This window comes from Rhineura floridana, chromosome 14 (assembly GCF_030035675.1).
Source record: "Rhineura floridana isolate rRhiFlo1 chromosome 14, rRhiFlo1.hap2, whole genome shotgun sequence".
Classification (NCBI taxonomy): Eukaryota; Metazoa; Chordata; class Lepidosauria; order Squamata; family Rhineuridae; genus Rhineura; species Rhineura floridana.
Window position 1 is genome coordinate 20,886,039 of NC_084493.1, and position 14,974 is coordinate 20,901,012.

The following is a 14,974-nucleotide window of genomic DNA, read 5'->3' on the forward strand; positions in this document are numbered from 1 at the left end:
CTCTGACAGTTTAGGTGGGGAAATGTCTACTGGTGAGGGGGAATTATGGTGAGGCCAGTGTGAATCTGACTAACGCGATCAGAAGGAGGGAGGTCTCTGATTCAGGAAGACTTGGGAGGCATCCCTTTGGAAGAAGGGAAATGACAATTATTTTACTTCTGACTTTTCCTATTGCTTCATCCACAGAGTTTGTCCCTACCAAAATTTTATACCCACAGCCACAAAGGAGACATGGAAGGAAAAGACCCCTGAAAGTTTTGCGGCAGCATCCTTAACCTTGGCAAAAAGGTACCACCACCACCACCACCTTCCTTCAGTCTGCTGAAGTAGTTAGGTCAGAGGTTGCCAAGGTGTGACTTGCAGACACACAGATGCCCACAGAGACCTTCTCCAGTGCCTACAGGATGCCCTCTCCTCGCCCCACTGAAATAAGGCATGAAATAAGCATTCTATGGTAGGCAACAGAATAGATTCCCATTTGTGCTTGGTTGCCGTGAGATAGAGAGCCTAAAATAGTTTCTCAGGATTTTCTAACGTGCCCACAGGCCCAAAAAGATTGGGGACCTCCAAAATAGGGAGCTGGACTAGGACTAAGGAGAACAAGGTTCAAATTCCCACTAACCCATTAAATCTGATTAGGTGACCTGGGGCAATTGCCATCTCTTAGCCTAACCTACTTCACAGGGTTGTGGTGAGGAGATCATGGGCAGGAGGAGAAGCATGTATGCCACCATGGACTTCTTGGAGGAAAGGAGGGTATAAAACCAATAACTAATCAATTAATATTATCTCTTTTTTTCTCTTCTATCCAGATGATCTCATAACAGAGGATCTATAGAAGAGGATCTGATGGGTGCTGTATCCCGTGGTGTAAAATGCAACATTCACACAAGTGGCAAATGGGATGATCTTATGCCTATACTTGAGGTATAATTTTATACACTATACCAACTGGCTCCAGATGGACTTGGAGTTAACCTTTCTGAGGCTTTGGAAATGGGACTGATAAAAAATTAACACCTTCCACCCACGTGTCTGAACTTGGGTGGACGCAGGCAGAAACCCAAGTGTGAGCAATGGACGTGAGCTTACAATCGCGATTGTGAGGTCAGATTTTGGACAGAGATTGAGCCAGTAGCGGAGATATTTGCGTTAAGCACTGAGAGTGGGGTAGGGGTGGCACTTGGATGGTTTTTACTTTTTGCTTCAAAACAGAGAAGAAAGTGACTATCCTGTGTGTAACTTTCTTTTACCTATTCCTTTTCATGTACCCCCCTCTATGTCTGTGGTTAAAAATATTATGGATTGTATCCAATGTGAGTCCTACTCAAAGAAGACCCACTGAAATTAATGGACTTAAGTCAGGCATGTTCATTAATTTCAAGTGGTATGCTCTGAGTAGAATAGCATTAGATACAACCCTTAATGTTCACACACACAGTATCCCTCACTCCTGCTGGGTAAGAAAATCAAATCTCAGCACTGTGCAGTCCCAAAACACAGAGTGCTATACTCACAAAATATTTATATAAGGAGCATCTTGTCGTGAGGGCAGGAGAGAGAAAGAGAAAGAGAGAGAGAACAGCCTGGAGATGTGCTCATTGTCTAGCTCTTGGTGTTCCGGCTGAGGTGGCCTCTCCATTCTCCGAAGAGGAGCAATCTAGGTTTTTTTTTTTAATCCTCCTTGAACCTTGTCTTTGTTGTTTTATCATATAGGTGTGATTGATGCTTATTGTTTTACTATTTCTAGCTTCATTTTATGAAGTTGTCCTGAAAAGTAGTGTGTAAATATCTCAAAATAAACACACAGAGACAAATTCAATCTAACCAGCTACCTTTGATATAATATCAATGTACAAACATACAATTGAAACTAAATACAATTGATCAGCTCAATGGGGGGAATAATCAAGATTTAACCAGTCTCTGAAGCAACAATCTACCAAACAAACTCTCCTAAAGTCAGTGTTCAAAATCCCTTTGGTCCATTAAAAATGTCTGAATGTGTTGTGACTCCTGCCTTTTGCACCAGCCATTGTACAGGGCACAGGACACCAATTCATCATTGTTGCCATATTTTCCAAATGACAATGTCAACACCCTCATAAAGCTGTAATACCCAGGGTTCTTTGAAAGAAGAAACCAGCTTAAAACTGGTTTATATTTGCACTTGTGCTCCATTGTCATATGGAATGTCATATAGCTTTCCTCTGCAAACAAACAACAAGGCTATTCTTCTAGGAGTTGTAGATTTGAATCTTGCAGTGATCCGAGGGCTAGAGCCACGTTCCAGTCCATAAGAGCCCAGGCATGGATCAATAACTTCGCAGGAATAAGATTCTTGGCAGGAACAAAAGGTACAGCTGTCCACATGGTGCTAGAAGTAAGAATCAATTATGACCCATCATGATGAAGAGTGCAGTAGACATTCAACTCTGGAAGCACAGCAGAGACTGCAAATAATTAAAAGTTCTCATAGTGATGCACAAAGTAGGTTTGATCCCGCTTGTTGATCTTCTGACATGCTTTCTCCACATTCTCCGTCATGCCTGGAGGGCCACAGCTGAACACACCGATCTTCCTCACCTGAAAGCAACAAATGACAAGAACTTGATCACCTGGCATCAGCTATTACACTGGGCTGCTGCAGCAGAGGAGGAAAGAGAAGAGCATATTCAACCAGCACCGCTGAGAGACTGGCAGCTTTTGGCTCCGTCTTAACATTTTCCATGCCAGCTGGTCATCAGAAGAACTTGTAACTAAGAACTTGTACCTGACTTTATTTCCTCCTCCTTCCCAATCCATTTTCCTTTTGTGCCATGTTTTTAGATTATCAGCCTGCGGGTTGTTGGCAGTGATCTGTAAACTATTCTGGGAGCCCTTTGCAGCTGAAGAGCAAGATGAACCTTCTTTAAATAAATAATGAAAATGTCTTAAAGCAACAGAGTCCATGAATAGTTGAGCACAATAAAGTTCTCCTTCCTCAGGTCAAGCTCTAAGCTTGGTGTTATGCCTAAATGCATCCATGACAAAGGCCTGGTCTAAGCATGCAGTAGAATAAAGTCATGGCATGCCCTGGACTATCTGAGGCTGCAGTTGAGGCATGCCACTTTTGAATGATCCCCCATGCTTTAAAACCAAAACCTAGGATGCTGCCTTATATGAAGTCAGACTTGTAGCCCCACATTCTTTACTCTGCCTTCCTGCCAGTGTGGATACTTTTTCCACCACCAGTTATCCGATCCTTTAAGTGTTAACTGGAGATACTGGGGATTGAAACCTGGACCTTTTGCATGCAAAGCATGTGCTCTTCCACGGAGCTTCAGCCCTCCCAACAAATCTCTCTGCCAGTGAAAAGCTAGCATATCAGAGAGGAAGGCTGCATGCACACCATACATTAAAATCACATTCGCCCCCCCCAAACAATCATGGGAACTGTAGAGCTATAATTTTCAGCACCCCCATAGAGATACAATTCCCAGCACCCTTAGCAAACTACACTTCTCACAACTGTTTGGTGGGAAATGTGTTTAAAATGTATGGTGTGTACACAACCAAAGTTTCTAAGTTACATTTCTACTTGCAAGGAAGTGGGGTGGTTTTTTTTAGTGCACTGCAGAGGAACATTAAAATGCAATTTCTCCACCTACAGCCTTAAGGGTTATAATTTATTCTACTGCCTCAAGTTTTTACCAGCTAATTCTGCAGCATGTGTAGACAAGGGTCTCCTAAATACAGACTCTGCTCACCCCAGTGTGCCTCTGCTACAATTGCAGGGTGAGGGTTACCACTTTTCTTTTCCTGGCCCTGCTGCTGTGCTTTTAAGAGCAGCCCAACATACAGAAATTAAGCAACTGAATCTTTTCCCCTCACTTTGGGCTCATCCACATAGCAATTTAGTTTGTGTCTGGTGCTACTTGCATCCCCTTGTAATTTGCATGGTTCACATGATGTTGCAGTCAAGCAAAAGCTATCACACAGTTTTCCCCTTTAGATCCGTATTAACCCAATCGGCTTATCCACATGGGAGCCTAATTTCATACTAAAGAAGTTATTTCTTTAGTATTTCCTTTTCACTTTATCAGCGGACTGGATTAATACGGATTTAAAGGGGAAAACTGCATGATATCTTCTGCTTGCCTGCAATGTCATGTGAACCATGCAAATTACAGGGGATGCAAGTAGCACCACACACACACTAAATTGCCATGTGGATGAGCCCAATGTGAAAAAGAAAGGAAAAACCATCTCAGCTGCGCTGTGCCGCTCCTTGTAAGTGCTTTACCTTTTTTTTAGTGGATGGGCTCTCTTATGCCCCATTGCCCACTCCTCTCTCTGCAGCCCGCAAAAGCTGCCGCAGCCACTGCCTACTTTGCCTTTCACTCATTCCCCCCCTATCCGCCTTTCACTCAGGTTTGGACAATGGAGAAGAGGGTGGGTCTAGTCAGTTTCATTTTTTCTTGCCAGTTTCACACTGAGGCACTCTCCTGGCTTCAGCCTTGAACGGAAGGGAGCAAACATGTAAAATTAGAGGGCGGGGCCACAAGAAAACAGTGACACTAATCCTTCCTAGAGGAACACCTACTTGTGTGAATGGAAAACAGTGGATTGGAAGCTATCATTGAGCAAGAAGTATGGACCTTGAAAATCTATTACGATTGTAAAAGCAGCATCTTTAGTACAAAGTTAGGTTCCCGTGTGGATAACCCTTTTATCTCCATGATAGGAAAAGCATTGCCTACTTTATTTCAGCATGCTAGGCTGCTCTTGTAGGCACAGAAACAGAGCCATTAATCTAAAGCGTCCATTGCTGCCATAAAGAGATTTAGTGTGCAAATCAGAGATCTATGCAAATAAGGGAGGATCTGCTATGTTTGCCATCTAGGCAGAAAATTGAGCTTGGAGCCACATGATCATGTTTTCAACCGATAATTGTGGCTATTATTGTGTGACGTCCTGCTGTAAAACTTTTTTTTACGTGACATACAGAATGCATGCACAAACAAAGAAAGGAGCTAGTTCATAATATGCTCATTATGTGATAAAAGGCAATGCACACTTAGAATGCCTTTTAAAATTCCAATGCAACTTCAATTATTGTGTTCCACCCATCTATTTATCTTTCTAAAAACAGTTTTACACATGAGGATCAATTCTTAGGGCCAAAGTAGATGTAACAAAGAAATGCAAAACCTTCTCTTTACTGCAGTGTGTAGCACAAACAAGACTCGATGGCACACCACTGCATGAAGGTGAATGCATTAGCCTCTCAGCCAATGATGTGAGGTGGGGAGGCACACAACGCAGTGATATCATGTCATGTCACGCCCATCCCCAGCACTGACCTCAGGATGGACCTCTTGCAGTGAGCAGAAGAAGGGGACGAACGGTGGTCGCCCAAAGTGGGTGATGGAGCGCAGGCCTGTAAACAAGCTCTTGTTGAGGACCTTCTGGAAGTGCCGTTCGCAGATGTACTAGAAAGAGAGAAAGTAGCAGTGAGAGCACAGTTGGTGGAAGGAAAGGAACCCACATTTTCCTCCATTATTACCACCTTATAGTTACACACAGAGCTTGGAAAAGTTACTTTTTTGAACTACAACTCCCATCAGCCCAATCCAGTGGTCATGTTGGCTGGGGCTGATGGGAGCTGTAGTTCAAAAAAGTAACTTTTCCAAGCTCTGGTTACACATCACCAATGTGGAATCAGGCCTTGTTAGAATAAGCAGCATTGTGATCCAGGTGTCTAGCCAGAAATGCAGTGGTGAGGGGACCTATAGACACACTAGGTTCTTTTACTTTTACAGCATATATCGTTTGTGTCTGGGATATCTGAAGGACTACCAGCATGACTCTGCCTGCCTGTTGAGATCTTCTGCAGAGGTTCTGCTCTACATCCCACCACAGCCTGAGGTGCGCTTGATAAGAATGCAGGACAGGGCCTTCTTGGTGGTTGCACCTAGGTTTTGCAACTCCCTCTTTTGGGAGGCTTATTTAAACCATTCCCTTCCAGCTTTCAGAAAGATTGTTAAAACTGTTTTGTTTAGACATACTTTTCATACTGCTTGTTTTGTTAATGGTTCAGCATTTACTTTCTTCTAATTGTTTTATTATGTTTGTGAACAGCTTTAGGGAGGGAGGCTGTGGAGGTGAAAAGTGGCAAATAAACACATAAATAAATAAAGAAACCATGGGTTCATCGGAAATCAATAAAGAAACAGCCAGAACCAAAACGCAGGTCAGCTAATATCTCTAAATTTACTGAACTTTAATAAATATCAATCAAATAATACTTAATTCACTATAGGCACAAAACCTTGCGGTTTAAGAATGTACCTATAGCCCACAGATATTTCAATCAAACTTTAAAAAGCAGGGAAATTGGGCAGCTATAGTGAATGCACCAGGGGAGCAGGAGACCTGACTTCCTCTCTGAGATATTGGACTGCCCTGCACATTTGTCAAAATGCAAAAACAATTTGGGTCGGTCTTTCACAGTCCAATCCACTTGCTGTGTAGCTTGGAAGAATATATGGAAGAGCATATGGTGAGTGGTGGCAATACCTGCCATCTCCAAAGATGGAGAATTACATTTTTGTATATTTGTTGGTGTTCTTACTTTGCTTCATTCCTATGTTACTATTGTTTCTACAGAGAATCTAATCTAGAAAACTTTATTTCTTTCATTATTCATCCTAGAAACCTGTGTCAAATATATTTTTATTAATTTCAAAGCCTTTTTATTGGTCAGTGTCATATGATGGTGAATACAGCCTTTTGTGTTTCAAATTGGAGGTTATGTTCTATTTCTATTTTGGGTGCATTAACAATTTAATCTGAAACTGAAGTTTGATGTAAAATCAGACTGATTACAATATGTTGCTACTTCAGGAATGACTCTAGCAGTTGGAAAAAGCAAACTTAGCCTGCCCAAGATGCATGTTTTCAGGCTGCTATGTTTAAACCACTTCATCTAAGGCAAGATGGGCACGGTCAATTAAAAACATAGAGCACACCTAGAATATATTTCACCTCCCATTGTTTTATCTTGTGCAAACTGAGGCACTGCAGAATAGTCAGTGCCATTATTCCATAATTATTTTTTGACTTTGTTTAGTGTAAATTTTGCAAAGTGTTGCTGTACTTCACATATTCACAGAAAAAGAAGCAAAAGAAAATGATTTCCGATAGAAAACATCACTGAAATTGCAAAGTAAATCAGACATATTTAAAGTGACTATCTGAACTATGTCAACTGTCTTAATAATGTTGCTTCATCCCTGCTAAAACAAGATCAGCACAGCACATGTCTTCTTTCTATTATTTGGGCTGATTGCAGGTGTTGCTACCACTCACCATATGCTCAGAGGCACATGTTACCTAATTCTTCCAAGCTACACAGCAAGTGGATTGGACTGTGAAAGACCAACCCAAATGATGTTTGCATTTTGACAAATTTGTAGGGCAGTCCAATATTTCAGAAAGGAGGTCAGGTCTCCTGCTCCCCTGGTGCATTCACTATAGCTGTCCAATTTTCCTGCTTTTTAAAGTTTGATAGAAATATCTGTGGGCCATAGGTATGCTCTTAAACTGCAATGTTTGTTTGCCTATTAGTGAATTTCTCTGCTTTTTAATCTGGGAGATAAGAAGTGGGATCTTGTGAAAGCTTGCTGAGAATGGATCGATCATTTGCATGCTTATTGAGTTCAATGGGATTTACTCCTATGTAATCATGGTTAGGATAGGTAAAACTGACCATGGGGGAGGAGCAGAGGGAGGGGGAGGAGAGGGAAGGAGGGGGACAGGGAAGAAGAGGATTAGAGGGGGAGGGGCAAAGGAAGGGGCAGGGGAGGGCAGGTTTGATAATTTGCATGCTTGTTGAGTTCAGTAGTATTTACTCCCATGCAATCATGCTTAAGATAGGTAAAACTGACTATGGGGAGGAGGGGGAGGAGGGGGAGGGGAGGAGGGGAGGGGTAAGGAAGGGATTGGAGGGGAAAAGGCACAAGAGGGAGGAGATAGGAAGGAGAAGGGAGGGTGGGTTTGATCAGTTGCATACTTTTTGAGTTCAGTGGGATTTATTTCTGGGCAATCATGTTTGAAAATGGAAATGGACTGCCTTCAAGTTGATCCCGACTTATGGTGACCCTATGAATAGGGTTTTCATGGAAAACGGTATACAGAGGTGGTTTTACCATTGCCTTCCTCTGAGGCTGAGAGGCAATGACTGGCCCAAGGTCACCCAGTGAGCTTCATGGCTGTGGGGATTCGAACCCTGGTCTCCCAGGTTGTAGTCCAACACTGACTTGGGGGAGGGGCAGGGAGGGTAGGAGGAGCGGGAGGGGAGGAGATTGGGTGGGTAGGCACTGGGCAGAGGGGAAGCCCTTTTCCTTTCCAAAAGGAAAACATTGTGAACAGTATCGTTGCTTTTCAGGGTTTCCTCCACCTTTTTATTCTACAGCAGGCACATGTAGCCTCCCTCCCTAATTTAAACCAAAGCTGTCCCTGGCCATATCCACACCAGACCTTTATTTCACTTTGGACAGTCATGGCTTCTCTCAAAGAATCCTGGGAAGTGTAGTTAATGAAGGATGCTGAGTGTTGCTAGGAGATGCCTTGTTCCCCTCACAGAGCTTCAGTCAGAGCAGCTGACTGTTATACCACTCTGGCCACTTCAGCTCTCTCAGGGGAATAAGAGTCTCCTCTCGGCACCCTTCACAAACTACACTTCCCAGGATTCTCTGAGGGAAGCCATGACTGTCTCACATGAAATCAAAGTCTGGTGTGGGTGTGGCCCCCTGATTAGCCAAGCGAAGCAGTTGAGAGTCTGGCTTTTAGAACACTGACAGTTGGTTCTTACTGAGTATGCCTGACATTATCATTCAGTTCAAGCCAAAATTTATTAAATTAATTAGAAATCAGCCAGACATTTTTTTAACTTGTAAACTGCAGAAGATGAAGGTCAGCGTATGGGACATGGTCAGTATTAGGATAACAGGTACTCTGTGACCATGGCTGATTTTTAATGAATTTCAAAAGATTATGAGAACTCTGAGAGAAACAAGTCCAAAAGGGCTCTGGGTTTTTTCCCTCTCTCTTTAGACTTTGAACTCTCAATTCTTTCTGACTGTTTTGTTTATCGCCATGAAAATTTACAGGGTTGCTAAGCAAACATTTCAGAGTTCAGGACTATAATTTTTTTAAGGTTTAGTTTTCAAATGAGCTTATGGGAAGTATCAGAATGGGAAGGGGGTATTTTCAATTTAACATTGCGGAATGTGAAAAATCCACTCTGGCTATACAGTAGGGCCCCACTCATACAGCGGGTTACATTCCGGACCCCCGCTGTAAAGCGAAAACTGCTGTAAAGAGGAACCCGTTGACTAACATTGACCAAAATGGCACCTGAGGGCAAAAAAACACCGTAAAAGCGGAACAAGCGCTGTAAGAGCGGGGCCTTTCTGCAATTGACAACCACTGCATTAGCAGAACTCTGTAAAGCGAAGCGCTGTAAAGCAGGGCCCTACTGTAGTATACAGCCACTCTCGTGGCTGTATAATTATATACAAAAATGAAAAAGATGGGCTTACTGAATAATAATAATACTTAACACTTGTATAGAACTTTCACATGTTCAAAGCACTTCACACCCATTGTTGAATTGCAGTGCTTACAACCACCTTGTAAGATAAAAATGGAAATGGACTGCCTTCAAGTTGATTCCGACTTATGGTGACCCTATGAACAGGGTTTTCATGGTAAGTGGTATTCAGAGGGGGTTTACCATTGCCATCCTCTGAGGATGACAGGCAGTGACTGGCCCAAGATCACCCAGTGAGCTTCATGGCTGTGTGGGAATTCAAATCCTGGTCTCCCAGGTAGTAGACCAACACTCCACCCATTGCAGATGCGGGGAACGAGGCTGAGAGAGAGTTCATGGCAGAGGTGAAATTCGAACCAAGGACATCCTGATTTGTAGCTCAGTCTCTTATCCACTATGCTACACCAGCTCTAGTGTTTGTTACTTGTTCCCAGTGCCTTTCCTCTCACTTGGCAGAAGAAATGGCAGGAGCAATTGGGAAGGATGCACGTGTTGTGCTTTTCGTTTTATCTTCATAAGTAAAAAAGGACTACAAGCTTACTTTTAATTTTTTTAACAAAACTGAAACACCCATGGAGAGAGCTGGAATAGTCTGCAGGAGATTAGGGTCTACCATCCCCACAATCCCTGGCTACAGCCTTGGCTTAACCTGCAACAGGATACTAGGGAAGCAGCACAGAAGACCTTGTGTCCTCCTGTGGCTCTGTGCTTTTTTTCATGGGGGGGGGGTTTACCAGCATAGTGGTACGCAAGTCAAACTTCTCAGCTAGCTGTGTGATATAGATGTGCACGGAGACAAGATCGCGCTGATCGTTCTCCTCCACTTCGCGGATGATGTCAGCCATCCACTCAAACTGCCGCTGAGTCCGCGTCACCCAAATGAAATAGATCTGGAAACAATGAGGAAGTGAGGAAGTTCGCTACCAGAAGCCCTTGAAATCATACCTATAGCTGCTGAATTAACTGTTCCTCCTAGGCTGCGAACATGCAATGTATTAAAAACATATTTCTTCCCTCATTCCTAGAATCCTAGGAACTGTACGTTACTCCACAACAGAGCTAAATACCCAACACTCTTAACAAACCGGACTTCTTTGGTGGATGTCATGTGCTTTAAATGTATGGTGTGTGCAGAGCATGTCAAAACCTCTCCACTGTCTAGGACCCATCCCATTCTTTCCATCCCTGGGCTGGATCAAGCTGCCTGTCACTGACCTCCTTTGGTCCTCTGAATTGCTCCAGGAGACCCCCTTGACCTCCAGGAATTTGTGTTGACCTCATTAGAACTTCATCATCATATGCTGGGATCATCTAAACTGAGCCTAGTAATAGCTTGTAAATTAACAGCTTGTAAATTAACAAGGTAATCTCAGTAGAGTGGCAATTCCTGCAGTTTTCTTAGGCCAAGGTCTAATCCATCACAAGTTTTTCAGCCTGGAAATATTGAATTATATAATATAATATATATAATATTGAGCTATATTAGGGAAAAACACACTGATGCTTCTTTGGCTAGGGTGGCCAACGTGGTGCCCTCCGGATGTTATTGGTTTGCTGCTCCCGTCATCCCTGACCACTGGCCATGATGGCTGGGGCTGCTGGAAGATGGAGTCTGACAATATCTGGAGAGCACCAGGTTGGGGAGCTGGTTTAAGGCTTCCACAGGAGAGGCTGTAAAATGGGGAAAATAGAATCACTCATTTTCAATGATCCATACATGCCCACAAAGCCACCATGGGAACAGTAAGCACTCTGCATTCTGCTTCTCTTGAGATTAGGGATGATAAGTTAGATGATGTTTTCATTTGAAGCTGAATCTATCAAATTCACACTTTCCGAAACAATATGAGAACCGAAACACAGCCATCCTTCAAAATTCGCACTTATCTGAATTTTGCAATACAGTTCACCAACCAACAATGTTTACAAAAATGCATATGTTAGGGGAAAGTGTGCATACAAATGAATATATGAATGAAAACAGCATACAAAAATGCATTATATGATGAGAAAGTGCTTCCAAAAATGTGTGTATTAGTCAAGCCTACCTACAAAAATGTGTTTATTCGGAGAAATTTGCACTAAAATGCTGGAGAATTTTCATGAGGATTTTTTTTAAAAAAAATCACAAATTGTTGCAGAAATGTGTAGAACTGAATTTAAGATTGGAAAAATGAGAAACCAAGAGAACCAGAATTGACTGAGCTTTCTATCCCTACTTGAGATACATAAAAATGGGAGTAAGAGGACTCAGACTGAAGTTCACATCTCCTCTCCTTACTCCTTAATGACATACATCTTATGCTTTGAGAACCACGCTACCAGAAGTTGCTGCCCCTTAACACTGGCTAGCGGGGAGTACAAGAATCCAACCTTTTCTCTTTTCCTTCAACCGTACCTTCTTGCAGAGGATCCTGGACCCAACCGATGACTTGAAGATGAGATCTTTGAGGATAGCAGCAAAGGGTGTGACCCCGATGCCTCCTCCCACAAGCACTGACACTTCAAACTTGTTCCATTCCTGGTGCCCCTCTCCAAAAGGCCCATCTAGATACAGCTGGAGAGAGAGAGATGAAGAGAAAACCTCACTTTCTCCCAAGGCTGGCACCAGGGGTTGGCATCATTGGCACCTGTGGAGGCCCACACCCCAACAGGGCCCCATTGCCAGCCCTCTGGATCTGCTTCTTTTTTTCTCCTTGATGTCTCTACCTGCTGCCCTATCCTTTCTCAGCATTTGAAAAGTCATAAGTCAAAGGGAAGAGCACTGGTGCAGACTAGTCCCAGGGGAGAGGGCAACTGGATGGTAAGTGGTGCACTGGTGACAGAAGCCTGGAAGAGGGATCTAATTAAAGGTATCCTGTCCAAAACCTGGAGCTGGCACTGCTTGCTCCCTCAGATGACAGGGTAGGAAAACTCCCACCTAATCTAGTTAGCTCCTGCAACTTTTGGGTAGGTATAGGGAAGGTGGATTTTTGCAGGGATGGCAAACTTGTAGCTCTCCAGGTGTTAAGAACATAAGAGCAGCCCTGGCCAAAAGCCCATCTAGTCTAGTATCCTGCTCTCACAGTGGCCAACCAGATGACCGTGGAAAGTCCACAAGCAAGACCTGAGCACAAAAGCACTCTCCCCTCCTGCTGTTTCTAGCAACTGGTATTGTTGGACTCAGGCTTCCATCAGCCCCAGCCAGCATGGCCATTAGTCAGGGATGATGGAAGTTGTAGTCCATCAACATTTGGGTTCCCCAACCCTGTTCCATGTTTTGAATTGGTAGTGGAGGAAGTGATACAGTGGTTGGAACCAGAGAGTGCAAGGGTTCTTCCAAGTGCTTTAAGTATTTATTGAACACCTATTAAGTACCACTTTTCTTCAGAATCTATGTTAGGGGGTGGGTGAGTGAGTTGAGAGAATAAAACAAAATAGTCTTACCTTGGGATATTTGCCCAGTTCTGCTATGCTTTCTGGGGAGTAAAGCTCACGCAGTCTAGTTGTCCAGGGACCAGCTGCTCGGATGTGGAGGCTCAGCGTTTCCTCATGGGGGGCAGAGGTCAGGGTGAAGGGATGGTACTCAGTGGTCCCCAGAGAGAGACAGGCAATCCTCACCCATTGCCCAGACCTGTAGTCAAAGTCCTGGGGCCTCTGGAACTCGAGGTGAGTGACACCTGAGCCAAAGGGAATAAAGGAGGCCTGAGCATCTGCCACAAAGGCACAAGTCAGCCATGCTGTGTCAAAGAACTGTACCAGTAGTAGCCACTGGCAGATATGGTGGCTGGGAGGGGGGAAGGAAGAGGGAGGTCATCTTAAATGTTATTAATAGGGATCGGGGAGAAGTTTGATTTTTGTTTGCATTTTAATGGGAAACTACTTAATTTGCACTTCTCAGACCAATATGAAAACTGAAACACAGGGAAATTCTTACTTGTTTGAATGTTGTAATGCACTTCTCCAACCAACCAATGTGTGCAAAAATGCATACATTAGAAAAAGATATGTGCATAACAATGCATATATCAGTGAAGATAACATACAAAAATGCTTTATAACAGGGGAAATTGCTTGCATAAAAGGGTGCATTTCTCAAAACTGCATACACAAAAAGGTTTATTTGGAAAAGTTTGCACTAAAATGTTTATGGAGTTTCATGAGGAAATAACAAATTGCTGTGTAAATGTGGAGAACTGAATTTAAGATTGAAAAAATGCAATTGACAGATTCACCCATGCCTGGTTACTAATGACAGATCAAGGGCAAGAGGTTCTTCCCAATTTTTTTTTTTAAACGGAGAGAGGGCTAGCCACAGACATCAATATTGTACCTGATGGGAGAAGTTCAGCCTTCACCACAGCGATTTCCACCTTCTTCCTGCTTAGGCTGATGAGTTTGTCTGCTCCATAGAAGAGGGCTGGGACAATGAAATAAATGTGGAAGCGAGGCTGCTGGATCAGAGCATAGCTTCCATGGATGATAACCTGGAGAGAAATGCATCATCCAATACTTCAGTTGTATTATATTGATCAGAAAAGAAAATATCTCCTTTCATGACCATGCTGAAGTGGGCAGAAAGAGACCCAAAGCTTCCTCTGTTAGCAAAGAGTCACATATTTCCATCAGGAAGCTTTCTTAAACACACAAACCTGACTTATACTGAGCCATACCATTGATCCCATTTAGCTCTGACCCCATGGTTTCACAGACAGGGGTCATCTTTTTTCCCCAGCTCTCCTTGGAGATGTTAGGGATGGAACCTTCTGCATGCAAAACACATGCTCTCCCACTGAGCTATAGTCTCTTCCCCTTCACATACAGCAGCAATAGCCCATCTAGTTCCACGTAGGGATATGCTAGAATTCTGCCCAATTCGGATATGATATTTTCCATTAATTTGCTTATTCACTATCGTTGCGGATTGGATTTTTATGTAGTGATATTCTGCAGCTATTTTGGGGACAGGATTTCTTTTTTTAAAAAAAATCCATGTCTAAAACATTGATAATAATATTGATATTTTTATCACCATTGTCTTTAATTTCCTATTTCCTTTATTGATGTTTCCTTTCAAACTATCGATATTTCCTTTGCAAGCTGATATTTGGAGACAAAGAATGAACTCGAATCGATGCCATAATCTGGAAATATATGGACTTGAAATCTACATGGGCTTTCAGACATCAGGATTGTCTCTCCACCTCCTGGGATATAATTACTTAATTTCTGTACAACCTGCAGAATTGAATGCAGAATGCAGAGGACACACAAGATGGTCTTCCACCCAGAAGCTGATCAGACTCAGGTCTACTTAGATTCAGCAAGGATGCCACATAAGGATGCTACATCATGTACCTCTAGGTGAGGGTTGAGGAACCTATGGTCCTCCAGATT

General features: G+C 43.0%; 1 protein-coding gene across 1 annotated transcript in view; it reads right to left on the reverse strand.

Moving 5' to 3' along the window:
* Positions 1-1,831: 1,831 nt before the first annotated feature.
* Positions 1,832-14,974, reverse strand: part of DUOX2 (dual oxidase 2) — an 83,293-nt gene continuing 70,150 nt past the window's right edge. Inside the window, exons 29-34 of the mRNA XM_061595063.1 lie at positions 13,911-14,064; positions 13,025-13,257; positions 11,997-12,155; positions 10,333-10,488; positions 5,346-5,474; positions 1,832-2,586 (exon numbers count right to left, since the gene is read on the reverse strand). Coding sequence (XP_061451047.1) covers positions 2,464-2,586; positions 5,346-5,474; positions 10,333-10,488; positions 11,997-12,155; positions 13,025-13,257; positions 13,911-14,064 — 954 coding nt within the window. The 3' untranslated portion in view covers positions 1,832-2,463. The remainder of the gene's footprint in view (positions 2,587-5,345; positions 5,475-10,332; positions 10,489-11,996; positions 12,156-13,024; positions 13,258-13,910; positions 14,065-14,974) is intronic.